Here is a 15,354-nt window from a genome sequence, read left to right on the forward strand (position 1 = left end):
AATTTCCTTTGGAGCGTGTGGGTCTGGGAGGTTGGGAAGGTTGGGGAAAATAATTAATAGGTGAACGGGATTATTCTGTAAACTAGCATAGGTGAGATGGGCCGAATGGTCTTCTTCGATGATATAAGGACATTTTGGAAAAATGCCATTGGCCCAGAGCCGTGGCCGAAAAATGAGGAAGTGTGTGCATGGCAGGCAGCGAGTGGGCAAAGGGCTGGAGGGATCAGGGTTGGGTGGGATATTGAGAGGCTGCGGCGGATGGGGGAGATATTGAACAATTTCTTTTCTTTGGTATTCACCAAGGAGAAGGATATTGAATTATGTGAGGTAAGGGAAACAAGTAGAGTAGCTATGGAAACTATGATATTCAAAGAAGAGGAAGTACTGACACTTTTGAGAAATATAAAAGTGGATAAGTCTCCAGGTCCAGACAAGATATTCCCTAGGACATTGAGGGAAGTTAGTGTAGAAATAGCAGGGGCTATGACAGAAATATTTCAAATGTCATTAGAAACGGGGATAGTGCCGGAGGATTGGCGTACTGCGCATGTTGTTCCATTGTTTAAAAAGGGGTCTAAGAGTAAACCTAGCAATTATAGACCTGTTAGTTTGACGTCAGTGGTGGGCAAATTAATGGAAAGGATACTTAGAGATAATATATATAAGCATCTGGATAAACAGGGTCTGATTAGGAACAGTCAACATGGATTTGTGCCTGTGAGGTCATTTTTGACTAATCTTCTTGAATTTTTTGAAGAGGTTACTCGGGAAATTGATGAGGGTAAAGCAGTGGATGTTGTATATATGGACTTCAGTAAGGCCTTTGACAAGGTTCCTCCTGGAAGGTTGGTTAAGAAGGTTCAATGGTTGGGTATTAATGGTGGAGTAGCACGATGGATTCAACAGTGGCTGAATGGGAGATGCCAGAGAGTAATGGTGGATGGTTGTTTGTCAGGTTGGAGGCTAGTGACTAGTGGGGTGCCACAGGGATCTGTGTTGGGTCCACTGTTGTTTGTCATGTACATCAATGATCTGGATGATGGTGTGGTAAATTGGATTAGTAAGTATGCAGATGATACTAAGATAGGTGGGGTTGTGGATAATGAAGTAGATTTTCAAAGTCTACAGAGAGATTTATGCCAGTTGGAAGAGTGGACTGAAAGATGGCAGATGGAGTTTAATGCTGATAAGTGTGAGGTGCTACACCTTGGCAGGACAAATCAAAATAGGACGTACATGGTAAATGGTAGGGAATTGAAGAATGCAGGTGAACAGAGGGATCTGGGAATAACTGCACAGTTCCCTGAAAGTGGAATCTAATGTAGATAGGGTGGTAAAGAAAGCTTTTGGTGTGCTGGCCTTTATAAATCAGAGCATTGAGTATAGAAGTTGGGATGTAATGTTAAAATTGTACAAGGCATTGGTGAGGCCAATTCTGGAGTATGGGGTACAATTTTGGTCGCCTAATTATAGGAAGGATGTCAACAAAATAGAGAGAGTACAGAGGAGATTTACTAGAATGTTGCCTGGGTTTCAGCAACTAAGTTACAGAGAAAGGTTGAACAAGTTAGGGCTTTATTCTTTGGAGCGCCGAAGGTTAAGGGGGGACTTGATAGAGGTCTTTAAAATGATGAGAGGGATAGACAGAGTTGACGTGGATAAGCTTTTCCCACTGAGAGTAGGGAAGATTCAAACAAGGGGACATGACTTGAGAATTAAGGGACAGAAGTTTAGGGGTAACATGAGGGGGAACTTCTTTACTCAGAGAGTGGTGGCTGTGTGGAATGAGCTTCCAGTGAAGGTGGTGGAGGCAGGTTCGTTTTTATCATTTAAAAATAAATTGGATAGTTATATGGACGGGAAAGGAATGGAGGGTTATGGTCTGAGCGCAGGTATATGGGACTAGGGGAGAATACGTGTTCGGCACGGACTAGAAGGGTCGAGATGGCCTGTTTCCGTGCTGTAATTGTTATATGGTTATATGGGGCAGGGGCCGGGAACATTAGTGATAACTCAGGCTCTTGTGTTGCAGCATGGAGAGTCTGGGGGCCATGTTTAAGACAGGATTGTACATCAATGATCTAAGTATGCACGACTCCAGCCGTGACCTGGTCCTTGCTGGGACACAGCAGTCCGAGGAGTTAAAGCGAGCTCTGATACAGGTAAGTGCTGAGAGCTGCCGTGTGTGTTATCTGGCATGTTTGTGTGTTTGTGTGTGTGTGTGCATTTGTGCGTTTTTGTGTATGTGTGCAAGTGTGCATGTGTGTGTTTGTGTATGTGTGCATGTGTGTGTGTTTGTGTATGTGTGCGAGTGTGCATGTGTGTGTATTTGTGTATGTGTTCGAGTGTGCATGTGTGTGTGTTTGTGTATGTGTGCGAGTGTGCATGTGTGTGTATTTGTGTATGTGTTCGAGTGTGCATGTGTGTGTATTTGTGTATGTGTTCGAGTGTGCATGTGTGTGTGTTTGTGTATGTGTGCGAGTGTGCATGTGTGTGTATTTGTGTATGTGTTCGAGTGTGCATGTGTGTGTATTTGTGTATGTGTTCGAGTGTGCATGTGTGTGTATTTGTGTATGTGTTCGAGTGTGCATGTGTGTGTATTTGTGTATGTGTTCGAGTGTGCATGTGTGTGTATTTGTGTATGTGTATGTGTTCGAGTGTGCATGTGTGTGTGTTTGTGTATGTGTGCGAGTGTGCATATGTGTGTGTTTGTGTCATAGTCATGGAACTAAACAACACGGAAGCCAGGCCTTTTCAGCCCACCTTGTCCATGCCGACCAAGCTGGCATTCTGAGTCAGTCCCATTTGACTGCTTTTGGCCCCATCCCTCAAAACCCTTCCTATTCGTATATCTGTCCAAACATTTTTTTTAATTTGTCCATGCTGATCCATGCAGTCGTAGATAAGCCATAGTTGAACACACTTCCTGCAGACATAGTCATCATGGATGCTTGAACATCTCCTGAACTCCCACATCCCCAAACGTACACTAGCCCATAGAGATAGAGCTCTAGGGGCTAGTGGAATCAAGGGATATGGGGAGAAGGCAGGCACGGGTTATTGATTGGGGATGATCAGCCATGATCACAATGAATGGCGGTGCTGGCTCGAAGGGCCGAATGGCCTCCTCCTTCACCTCCTTCACCTATTTTCTATGTTTCTATCTCACAGGCGACAAGTAGCACACCTCCTATAACCATCCCACCCCGTTCATAACTAGTGGATTAAAAGAACAGGTGTTACCTTGCCTGGTGTTATTGCTGCTTGCTCTCCTCACTGAAGCCTGGTGTTCACCAAAACCTGCACCTTTCCTGGGACTGGTTGTGAGGCTGTATGTGTGTATATGACTGTGAGTTTGTGTACAGTGCGTGTGCGTGTGTTCCTGCGTCTGTACGTGTTATTGTGTGCGTAGACGAGTGTGATGTGTGCTCAAGTGTGTGTGGGTGGATAGTATACTGTATGTGTGTGTTGGAGATTGTTTTTGTGCGTGTGTGTGCGTGTGTGTCTACTTGTCTGACTGTCTGTCTGCCTAGAATACCCTGCCAGAGGAAGTGGTGGAAGCAGATTCAGTGGCAATGTGTTTAAGAGGCATTAAGACAGAGACATGTATACACAGGGAATGGAGGAATATAGAGCAAATGGGATTGTTAGATAGATATCATGGTTGGTACAGAGATGGTACAGACATGGTGGGCCGTAGAGCCTGTTCCCATGCTGTTCTGTGTGTGTATGTGCGTGCTTGCGTGCATGAGTGCGTGTGTGTGTGATTTTATGTACAGGGTTTTGTGTGTTTGTGTCATGTTCTTTCCAACCGACTCCTTGCTCTGTCCGAAGAAATCCTCCCTGAATCCCATGCGCCTTCCGCCCAGCCAGAACCAGCCAGACATGATGTGTAAGAAAGAACTGCAGATGCTGGTTTAAATCAAAGGTAGACACAAAATGCCTGAGTAAAGGGCCTGTCCCACGAGCATGCGACCTGCATGCGGCAAGCGCGACCTAAAGGGTCGGTCCCACCAGCATGCGCCTGCATGAGGCAAGCACGACCAAACCAGAAGCAGGAGCCTCGCGGAGGTCGAGTGAGTGACACGGCGTCGAGGAGGCTGCGGGCCGGCAGGCCGTTGCTGCGCGGAATTTTTAAACACGGTCAGTTTTTCGGAACCCCGCGCGATGTCGGGACCAGCTCCGCACAACTCCATACAGCTCCGGCGATCGAAGTGGGACCGGCCCCGCAAGGCCGTACGGCTCAAGCGACCATGTTAGGTTGCGCTTGCCGCATGCAGGCGCATGCTGGTGGGACAGGCCCTTAACTCAGCAGATCAGGCAGCATCTCTGGAGAAGGAATGGATGACGTTGCGGGTCGAGACCCAGCCAGACATGATTTCCACAGCTTGACAGCCTCATGAAAAATGCACGACTCACTGAGTAGCTGCATTCCGTGAAGAAGACCTCTGACAGGATGAAAAACACAAGCCACATCCTGGCCCAACCACATCCCATTACCAGGACCACTCATCCATGTCACTGCTGTAAAGTCTGTGGCTCCAGGATTAACCTCTTCAGCCATCTCAACAGAAAGGACCCACGAGGAGGACAATTATACTTGAATTCCAGTGAATGCCAACGATGATGACAACAATCCTGTGTGTGTGTGTGTGTGTGTGTGGGGAGTCGTGAGCGAATGTGTGTATGAATTAATTGTTTCTACTGTCACACGAGATATGGTTTCACTACAGGAACAGAAGAAGTCCAGCAAGCTGGAGGAGAGCATGAAGATGTTGGATTATGAGATGAAGAAAACCAATGACCTCCTCTACAGGATGATCCCCAAGTCTGTGGCCAAAATTCTGCGCAAAGGAGTCCCCTCAGTCAACACTTGTGAAGTAGGACTTTTTATGTTTTATGTTAAATGTTTCTTTAATGTGGTGTCTTACGTTTATTGCTGTGCTGCAAATGGCAACTCATATTTCATTACACCAGAAATGGTTTATGTGACAAAAAATGTCCTTTGTCCTTCCTTTTTCTTCCTCCCCTTCTTTTCCATGCTCTCATTTTCCCACTCCTCCCTTCCCCAAACCACTCTGCCCCTTTGGTCTATCATCACATGAAAACTGGAGGCGGCATTGATAGGGTCGGGTGATCTCAAGCTACAGAAGGATATCAGTCGGTAAATTGGACAGAGAAAAGCCAGATGGAATCTATTCCCAATTAGCAGGGTGTGATGCATTTTGCAGGATGTTACGAGGGTTTTACATACACCATTGGAGATCGATGTGAAGAGATGTCCCTCATATATAATGAGGTGGCGGAAGGGGGCCGAGCTCATCCTCCTTCCATGTTGGATATCTGAGGGAGGGCACAAGAGGGGTGACAAGGGTAATGTATGTTGGGTTGACATGCTGTCTAACACTGATGAATGTCCTGCTTCAGGTATTCCCTGATGTTACCATCCTCTTCAGCGATGTGGTGGGCTTTACCCGGATTTGCAGCCTCATTACTCCAATGCAAGTGGTATCGATGTTGAACACAATGTACACACTGTTCGATACGCTGAGCGAGAAGCACAAGGTGTTCAAGGTTAGTGCGTAAGCCATTTAGAGAGGAAATACTTTTTCACACAGAGAGTTGTGAGTCTGTGGAATTCTCTGCCTCAGAGGGCGGAGGATGTCGGTTCTCTGGATGCTTTTCTCAACCACACTCACTTTTCTCAAACAATGCGTTTGTTTCTGCCCCTGGTGAAGATTTCAGTAGCCTGGTTATACAGATGTTATTCCCTTCTCAAACTTTGTGATTTTAGTACACAGTGCTAATAGTTTTGTGCACTGCCTTTTTCACTACCTTACCTAATTGTGATGCTCTTCAGGGTCTCTCTAGACCTCAGTACATCCCAAGGCTCAACCATTCTTTGTGAATATCTCACTCTTATTAGACCTCCCAAAATACGTGCCTAGGTTTGTTCTCGGAAGACAGTTTTTGTTTGGGTTATGTCATGGTAGGTAGGGCGTGAATAGGTCACATTACTATGATAGATTGGAACTTGAACCTGACAGATCGTGTGTGACTTGCGTTGATCTCATTAGATAGGATAGGATTGGATCAGATCCCAGCAGATAAGATCTGACTAGGTTGATGCCACCAGGTGAGATGTGACTGCCTTTGATCCTGACTGATAGCATGTGAAAGTAATTGATCCCAATAGTTAGCATGTGATTGGTTTTGACCAATAGGTGTGATTGGTACCAATCCAGTCAATATGATTAGTCATAATCTTGAAGCAGTGGATTTGGTTTGATCACAGTAGGTTGATACCTGGCCTGAACTAATTCCTGTTGATGGGGTATGAGAGAGTTTGATTGCCTTACAGGCCCCCTACATTTCCCCAATACTATGTTTTCAATCATGATCATTTATTTCAGCTCCTTATTCACAGCTGAACTGCTCTCTTGGGATTTTTGTTGTGAAAACTGAGAATATTGGTTTTCTTCTTCTTGTCTGCCTCTCTGCCCTGTATAATCACTCCTGCCCTGGTGTCTGTCCTTCTGACTGCTAGAAGAGTAATACTCTAAAATGTCTTTAAGAGAACCGTGTGCCCTGGAGATACTTGTCCTAATCACTACTGACCACTGTAGAACAGGGCTAGTCGGATGCCAACACTGGAGATCATGGGATTAGACATGATATGTCTGTCTGAAGATAGGCACAAAAAGCTGGAGTTACTCAGCAGGTCAGACAGCATCTCCAGAGAAAAGGAATAGGTGACGTTTTGGGTCAAGACCCTTCTTCTGTTTGACTGTCTGTCTGTCTAACATTAAACTCAAAGTTCTAGAGTAACTCACGCAGGTCAAGTGTGGAGAGAATGGACAATGTTTCGAGACTAGACTTGAGTCTGAAGAAGGATCCTGTCCCGAAAGGTTTGCCTATCCATATCCAGATGCTGCCTGACCTGCTGAGTTACTCCAGCACTCTGAGTTTTTTCCCAAGCTTCGATCTTCTGCGGTTCTTTGTGTCTCCATGTCTAACATGCTGCTTGCAGGTGGAGACAATCGGGGATGCATACATGGTGGTAGCAGGAGTACCGGAGAAAACCAAGTTCCATGCCCACAATATCTGTGACATGGCTCTAGATATGGTACGGTCCATGGACCACCTCAAGGAACCATCCACGGGGAACAACATCAAAATCCGTGTTGGTGAGTATGCAACTCGCAGTGGGATAGGTGGAAAAGTGGTGATAAAAGAAAAATCAATCAATGTACCCTCCACCTCACTCCCATCCCAGACTCCCGTTTGCCTCTGTCACACCCCAATTATGTTGCTGTATCGGTGAATGTGACGCCATATGGGCTTGGAGAGGGGTAGTTTTGGTCTCGTGACCACAGACGGTCTCTGTCGCTTTTACAATGTGACCGACTGTTCGTATTGTAATTACACAAAGGTGCGATTGACTCTTCCAGTCGTCACTGGACGGGTCTCGTGTGGACACAAATCTTCACTGCCTGTTTTCTCCCCGTGACCAGGTGTTCATTCGGGAATGGTGGTGGCAGGAGTAGTGGGGCATAAGATGCCTCGCTTTGGGCTGTATGGAGATACTGTCCACTCAGCATCAGCCATGGAAAGCAATGGCAAGGTAGGACTGGAGTATGGGGTGCTCCGCCATCCTCTCTGGAGCCCTACTCTCTGCTGGAGTTTCAGTTCTCAGGTCAGTAATACATTGTTACTTAACTTAGTTACTTAACTGTTATTTTTCTAGGAAATGCATGTACAGTTGAGCAACGCTACGTACGAGCACCTTATCGACAGCCCGTTCATCTTCGAGCGACGTGGGACAATTACACTTAAGGTACGATGCTGGATTGCATGTCCTCTCTGCAACACATTGGATCACTAAGATTTGTTAGCAACCCAGCCTGTGTAGTGTTTGATTTCCATTTAGTCTCTGTGACACTGAAGCGAATGGTGACATTTCAGTGTGGAAACAGGCCATTTGGTCCACCACATCTGCACTGACCAGTGGGAACCCATCAATCCCGCTTTCCAGGTCCTCAGCCCTTAGTCTAGGCAACTCTGGTGCTCATCCAGATTCTTCTTAAATGCTGCCAGTGACTCTGCTTCCATTGCTCTCACCAGCAGTGTATGCCTGGCATTCACCACTCTGGGTAAAGAAAGTCTATCTCAGATCCCCTCTCAATCTCTTCCTCCTTACCCTAAATCTATGTCCTCTCGTTTTATTCACTTCTGATATGGATAAAGTTTACCTGCACTTTACTGTATCTATACCTCTCATGTCCCCTCATAACCTCCTCCACTCCAAGGGGAGAAGACCTAGCCTCTCTGGTTTGTACTCATAACTGAAACAATTCCCAGGCAACATCCTGGTAAATCACATCTGCATCTTCTCCAGCGCTATTATATCCTTCCTATAGTGTAGTAACCAGAACTGCACACAGTAGTTCAGCTGAGGTTTCACTCTAAGGAGAAGAAACAGTTTAACCCATATACCAAAGACACGTGGAGTTGTAGGTTAATTGACCTCTGTACATTGCCTTGAATGTGGATCTGAAAGTGGAATAACATTGAACTAATGTCAACGAGTGATCAATGGCCGGCGTGGACTCTGTGGGCCGAAGAGCCTGTTTCCATGCTGTATCTCTAAACTAAACTAAACTAAAATGTTCTCCTTTACTCACCAAAGCCCGGCGTTTTGACGCACTTTGACTTCATTGGCAGCACTTCCACCTGAAGACAGCCCTTCTCAAAATGCCCCCTTTTTATTTGCTGCTGGGCAACTTAGCACAAGAACAATTTGGTTGATTGTGTGGAACATTCTCATTTTTTACTTTAAGACAGTCTGTAACTCGTGTGATTCTTCTGTTAGGGGAATGTGGAAATCGAAACATACTGGCTGAAAGGAAAGCGGGACAAGGATGGCAATGCACAGGCTGCCTGTTCACAGTTTGATCAGACAATGAACACGACAAACGCGTCACCACATGGTTCACCACGCAGTGACTCAAAGACGGTAAGACTTCCATGTACTGAATAATGTTTGTACCAAACATAAAAAAAGGGTAATGGTTATGTGATGAAAAGGCAGCAAATGCTTGAGATGCATAAATAATATAATGGCAAACTAATCATTGGATATGCATGCATGGACTAATGTGTCCCCCACCATGTGGCAGCGAGTGTTTTTATCAGTTGCTGGATACTGCAGACATCTATGTGATCTGATCCCAACACAGTGATTACATTAAGGGACTAGCAGCCAGAATTCTAGAGCATTGATCAAAAGACAGAAAGGTTAATCCCATGCAGGCCACCGGGGTCCAGATCATGGATCAATGTTGGAATGAACAGCTGAATAACAGCAGCATTAGTGAGGCTCTCCATCAAAATCATCTGCTGGACTGCTGCTCAGAAAGCAAGGGCCAGGGGCATTGTTAGAAGAAGAATGGATCAGGTTAAAGCAGGGTGTTGAGAACGGCTGGCGCGATGGGATGGACGACACTGCTGCGTTGGGTGCAGAGTTCATTTCATGCAATCCGTCCACTGGGTGTGTTTTCTGCACACAGAGGCTCGGGGGCTGGGACGATTGCGAGTGGCATTGGGGGTCAGCATCATGTAGTGGGTCATGGGAGGAGAAAATAGCCACAACAACAGATAGGTTGTTGTTGGGGAAAGGGCAGGGCAGGGGCAGTTGAGGTCGCTGAGGCCGAGCTCAGTCAATGAGAGGCTCGAGGGGACATTAATGAGCAAGAAAAAGAACTGGAGTAACTCAGTGGGTCAGGCAGCATCTCAGGAGAATATGGCTCCCAATACACAAACAATGAATTGATTGATTTCTGTACACAAAGATTACCAGTGAAGTCAATACAGTTCTATTCATTTTTACTTGTTTGTTTTGTTGTCACTGCTTGTCTGATAACAGACTGGGTGTATCGTTGATGGTTTATCCCAGACATTTGCTCGAGCTTTGTTCTCCTTACCCTTCAGATACATCTAACCAGCATGAAAGAAGATGAAAAGTGGGGGCATCTCAGAATTTAAAAAAATATAGTAAACGTTCAGGACTAATATAAAAATAGTAGATTAGAAATTCTTGTGCTTAAATCCACAGTTGCATGTATATTGAGATACATCTGTGTGTGGAGTTTGCACTTACCTGTGACCACAAATTTCGCCTGGTTGCTTGGGTTGCTTCCCGCATCACAACCGTGCTAATTGGCCATGTAGGTGGGTGTTGGGCGAGATGGGGAAATTGATGGACATGAGAGAGAATAAGTGGCAAGCGTGAATGACCTGAGCCAGCATAGACCGATGGGCTAAATGTTCCTTTGTGTTATACGAACCGACTAAGCCTGTTCCAAGAAATGCAATCATGGTTTCTGTGTACGTTTGGATACGTTGGTCATTCTATGCTGGTTTCCATAGAATTGAAATAATATTTGTGGACAATCAGAATCTTCCCAGATGCCAAGAAAGTAAATACTTTTATTTAGGCGAGTTCTTCATCATTGCATCAGTGTGAAGGACCAGGTGAGGTTCTTGGTAACATGGATGAATTTGAAACTGTCGACTATCTCTAGAGTAGCTCCGTTGATGAGGACTGGGTTGTGTTCACCCCCGTTGGTCCCCTTTTAGGTAAGGGGACCAAAGCTATTCACAGTATGAGTCTGAAGGGTCTTGACACGAAACGTCTCCTTTCCTTCGCTCCATAGATGCTGCCTCACCCACTGAGTTTCTCCAGCATTTTTGTCTACCTACAGTATTCCTTGGTATGCCTCAGCAACACCCATATAACAATACCAATACTTCCTACTCTTACACTCCAACCATTGTTCAATAAAGGTCAATAGGTCATTTGCCATATGAACTACTTGCTGCACTTGCCTGCTAACTTTTTGTGATTCATGCACTCTTGCTCCCCCTCGACCCCCATTCTTAACAAGGACGGAGTCCCCCTTGTCCTCACCTTCCACCCCATCAGTCGTCGTATACAGCATATAATCCTCCAACATTTTTGCCACTAACAACGGGATCCCACTACTGGCCACATATTTCCACCTCCACTCCTTTCTGATTTCCGCAGCGACCATTCCCTCCGTAACTCCATGGTCCACTCGTCCCTTCCCACCCAACCCACCCCGTCCCCAGGTACCTTCCCCTGCAACCACAAGATACCTGCAGGGGAAGGTACCTTCCCCTGCAGGTACCTTCCCCTGCAACCTGTCCCTTGACCTCCCCCCTCGACTCCATCCAAGGACCTAAACAATATTTCCAGGTGAGGCAGAGGTTCACTTACACCTCCTCCAACCTCATCTATTGTTATCCGCTGTTTCAGGTGTCAACTTCTCTTCATCAGCGAGACCAAGCGCAGGCTCGGCGATCATTTTACTGAACACCTCCGCTCAGTCCGTCTTAACCTACCTGACCTCCTGGTGGCTCAGTACTTCAACTCCCCCTCCCATTCCCAATCCGACCTTTCTGTCCTGGGCCTCCTCCATTGTCAACGTGAGGCCCAGCACAAATTGGAGGAACAGCACCTCATATTTTGCTTGGGTAGTTTACATCCCAGCGGTATGACTTCTCTAACTTCAGATAGCCGTTGCTTTCTCTCTCCTTCCCCTTCCCAGTTCTCCCACTAGTCCTACTGTCTCCGCCTACATTCTATCTTTGTCCTACCCCTCCCCTGACATGTCCGAAGAAGGGTCTTGACCCGAAACATCGCCCATTCTTTCTCTCCATACTGGAGTAACACAGCCTCACCCGCTGTGTTACTCCAGTATTTTGTATCTACCTTAGATAATTATTTGGCTTTTCATGTGCCTTTATTTAAGAAGGCAAGCAGGGTGATAACCTTACCATGATGGGATAGTTACTGGAGGCTATTCTGAGGGACATGATCTACCAGTATTTGGAAAGGCAAGAAAGAACTGATTAGGAAGTGCTATGTCATGTCTCACAAATATGATTGTTTTCTGAAGAACTAATCAAGGAGATGGACGAGAACAGAGTAATGTTATTTATATGGATTTCATAAAGCCCTTTGACAAAGACAAGCATGGTTGGCTGGTCTGGAAGGTTAGATCACTTGAAATTTAAGGTGATCTAGCCAATTGGATACAAATTTGGCATGGTGATAGAAAGCAGGGGTGGTTGTGGAGATCTTCAGATTGGAGGTCTGTGACCATCACATTACTTGCCCTAAAGTGGAATTTCTAGCTACACTGTCTTTCTCTGATATGGACGAGCGATATTTATTGAAGACCTTGTCCATGTCCTTGGCAACCTTGCTCCTTTGGTTGTTAAAAGGCCTCACTCTTATCCTCTTACTCTCAATATTGTTTCAACAAATGCAATCAACCTGGCGTGCACAAACAGAAGATCAAACAAAACAAGTTGTCTTACAATTTTAGGCTGTGCATGCCATAGGCAAGAAGAAGACTCTCAATATATTTTAAAATGCTGTGAGATTTTCCTTAAACTTGTCTGCCAGCAATATTTTGTGGCACTTAAATCCACCTATCCAAATATTTTTTAAACATCTGTAATTGTATGCACCTCTACAGCGTTCACTGGCAGCTTATTCCATACGAACCTCTGGCGAAAAAGTTGCCTCTCTGGTCACTTTTAAATCTTTTCCCTAATACCTTAATTTATGCCCTCTAGTTTTAGACTCCCTTAATTTGGAAATAAACCTGTCACTATCCACCTTGTCTTTGGCTCTCATTATGTTATGTACCTCTGAAAGGACACCGCTAAAACACCAAAACCTCAGAGAAAATAGTCACAGCCTATCCAGCTTCTCCTTATAACTCAAGCCCTTCAGTCCTGGTAACAGATTTATGAATCTTTTCTGCATCCTTTTCAGCTTAATGACATCCTTTCTACGGTTAAGTTTAGATTCATTATTGTCACATATACCCAGGTAGTGAAAAGCAGACAATATCAGACAATACTGTACATAAATATAATCAGATCAAACCCATGTACAATAGGTACATTAAAGGGGAAGATAGAAAGTGCAGAGTATAGTTTTCGGCATCATAGCGTAACAGTTCAATAGAAAAAGTCCGTAATGGGGTAGAAGTGAATTGGATAGTACCCTCGATTATGGAAGAACCTCATAACATAGGGGAAGAAGCCAATAAGGATCTGATAAGGCCCCCGGGGTATAAATACCCGATTACATGGTCTGTGGTCCACACTTTCAAGCTTCTATATCATCTGTCCAACAAGAATAGGGAGAAGGAATGGCCAGGTGGGAACAGATAGACGGGCAATTTACAAGTGACTTGGATGAAAATATAGGTGATCTGTTGAATAAGTTCGCAGACGACACAAATATAGCGAATAGGTTTGTGTTGATTAAGTGGCACACAGATCAGGTGGAAGGTTGGGGAGAGTAGTTTGAATTTGATCTAGACAAGTGTGATGCCATGCACTCTGGGAAGCCAAATTCTTGTAGGACATATAGAGTAAATGTTATGGACTTTCGGAGCACTGGCGCATAGAGACCTGGGGGGGGGGGGGGGTCCAAATCCATAGCTCACTGAAACTATAAAACAGGTGGATTGGGTAGTGAAGGTAGCATTTGGTGTCCTTGCATTGCTCACCTTGTCCATGCCAACCGTGATGCCTTGCTATGCTGATCCCATTTACCCGCATTTGGCCTATATTCCTTCCCTATCCTATATGATGTTGTTGAAATTGGCCTTCCAATTAAAAAGCATCATTAAGGACCATCCTTATCGTATTTCCTTATCTTGAACATTATACAGTTATGGTTAATTTATAGTTTGTTGCAAATACTGCGAAGTGATTACAAAATTAATGCTTTGCCATTTGCTTCTTGTTATAGTGCTGATGTTGCAGCCTCTTGTGGTGTTAATGCTGTGATAACATTGCTTCTCCACAGGGCTGCTACAAAGAGTCTTTCGTGGAGAAAGTGCCAGAGGATGTGCTTGACGCACTTGTGTGCCCTCATTTGGTTCCTCCAATGAGCCTGCCACTGTGTCCTCTTGCCGTGCCACAGAATGGCGTAGCCTCCACCAGGTCACAATTCTGCCTACTTGTCTGACTGTTCAGACACCATCCTTTGTGGGTCATTGAGTGCACCTTTTGTTGGCATGATGTAGTTCTATATTACTAGCCTGCCATTTCATTGACTATTTTCTGTCATGCTGTTAGGTTTGATATACTCCGGAGACTTCCCTTCGTGTTCTAATGGTAACACCTTGACTTTGTTGCTGTTAGTTCAGAGTTTTGGAATATTACTCGTGTGTGACTGTCTTTGAGAACACTTTGCCCTTTGCGACTGCAAGCTGGATCGACAGTACGATTTGCAATCACACCCTTTTCCCTTCAGATCAGGCCTTTCTTTATTTTGAATAATAAAGTGATTGAAGTAGCAATGAGTGATTTGTTCTTCCAGGATTGTTCAAATCTAAACTGACCATCTTGTTCCTTTAGATGTGTCTTGCAGCCATTAGTACATCACAACACACCGAGCAACACCCAAATCCCCAAAAGCAAATAAAAAACGCAGTAATTATCTGCATCACAATATATGCAAATATTTTATGGTTTACAATCATGCAAGCTCCAGGAAGAAATCTACTTAAACTTCTGGTTGGAGTGAGAGTGACTTGTTTCCACTCAGGTTCTGTTCTCAGGTGGGTAATTAAGTCGATGGGAGAGACTATTTCACTGATGCAGCAGAAAGTGCCAGGTGATAATTTATCAACAACTGGAGCGGTCCTGAGCTGCTATCTATCTCATTGGAGACCCTGTGATCATCTTTAATTGGACTTTACTTTGCACTAAACATGATTCCCTTTATCATGCATCTTAACACTGTGGATGACTCGATTATAATCGTATTGTCTTTTCATTGACTAGTTAGCACGCAACTAAAGCTTTTCACTGTACCTCGGTACACGTGACAGTAAACTAAACTAAAATCAGATGGGCAGGTAGCTTGTGACACAATGCATTTCTTCCACTGCTTTGGAGAATTTCTGTGCGCTCCCGTCTCACAAACTTGAGATGTCCGTGACCACGATAATCCCATAAACATCAATGAAATGGAAGACAATGGGGCACCTATAGTGGGTCCACATCAAACCAGACATATGCAATTCAGTGCACTGTGTGGAAAGGAACTAAAGATGCTGGTAAATACCGAAGATAGACACAAAGTGCTGGAATAACTCAGCGGGTCATGCAGCATCTCTGGAGAAAAAGGATGGGTGACATATTGCAATTCAATGGAACAATGTGTTGGCATTCAAAGTATTGAAGAGCACCATGGAATTGTAATTATTGAAATTGTATTCACTTCCTATTGTCTCCATT

The 15,354-nt window shown here is 44.9% G+C and overlaps 1 protein-coding gene across 1 annotated transcript in view; it reads left to right on the forward strand.

The window, feature by feature from the left end:
• Window positions 1-14,411, forward strand: part of LOC116981959 (soluble guanylate cyclase 88E-like) — a 28,176-nt gene extending 13,765 nt beyond the window's left edge. Inside the window, exons 10-17 of the mRNA XM_033035209.1 lie at window positions 2,033-2,162; window positions 4,734-4,880; window positions 5,428-5,574; window positions 7,031-7,187; window positions 7,515-7,624; window positions 7,748-7,837; window positions 8,873-9,016; window positions 13,916-14,411. Coding sequence (XP_032891100.1) covers window positions 2,033-2,162; window positions 4,734-4,880; window positions 5,428-5,574; window positions 7,031-7,187; window positions 7,515-7,624; window positions 7,748-7,837; window positions 8,873-9,016; window positions 13,916-14,077 — 1,087 coding nt within the window. The 3' untranslated portion in view covers window positions 14,078-14,411. The remainder of the gene's footprint in view (window positions 1-2,032; window positions 2,163-4,733; window positions 4,881-5,427; window positions 5,575-7,030; window positions 7,188-7,514; window positions 7,625-7,747; window positions 7,838-8,872; window positions 9,017-13,915) is intronic.
• Window positions 14,412-15,354: the final 943 nt, after the last annotated feature.

Source organism: Amblyraja radiata, chromosome 16 (genome assembly GCF_010909765.2).
Source record: "Amblyraja radiata isolate CabotCenter1 chromosome 16, sAmbRad1.1.pri, whole genome shotgun sequence".
Classification (NCBI taxonomy): domain Eukaryota; kingdom Metazoa; phylum Chordata; class Chondrichthyes; order Rajiformes; family Rajidae; genus Amblyraja; species Amblyraja radiata.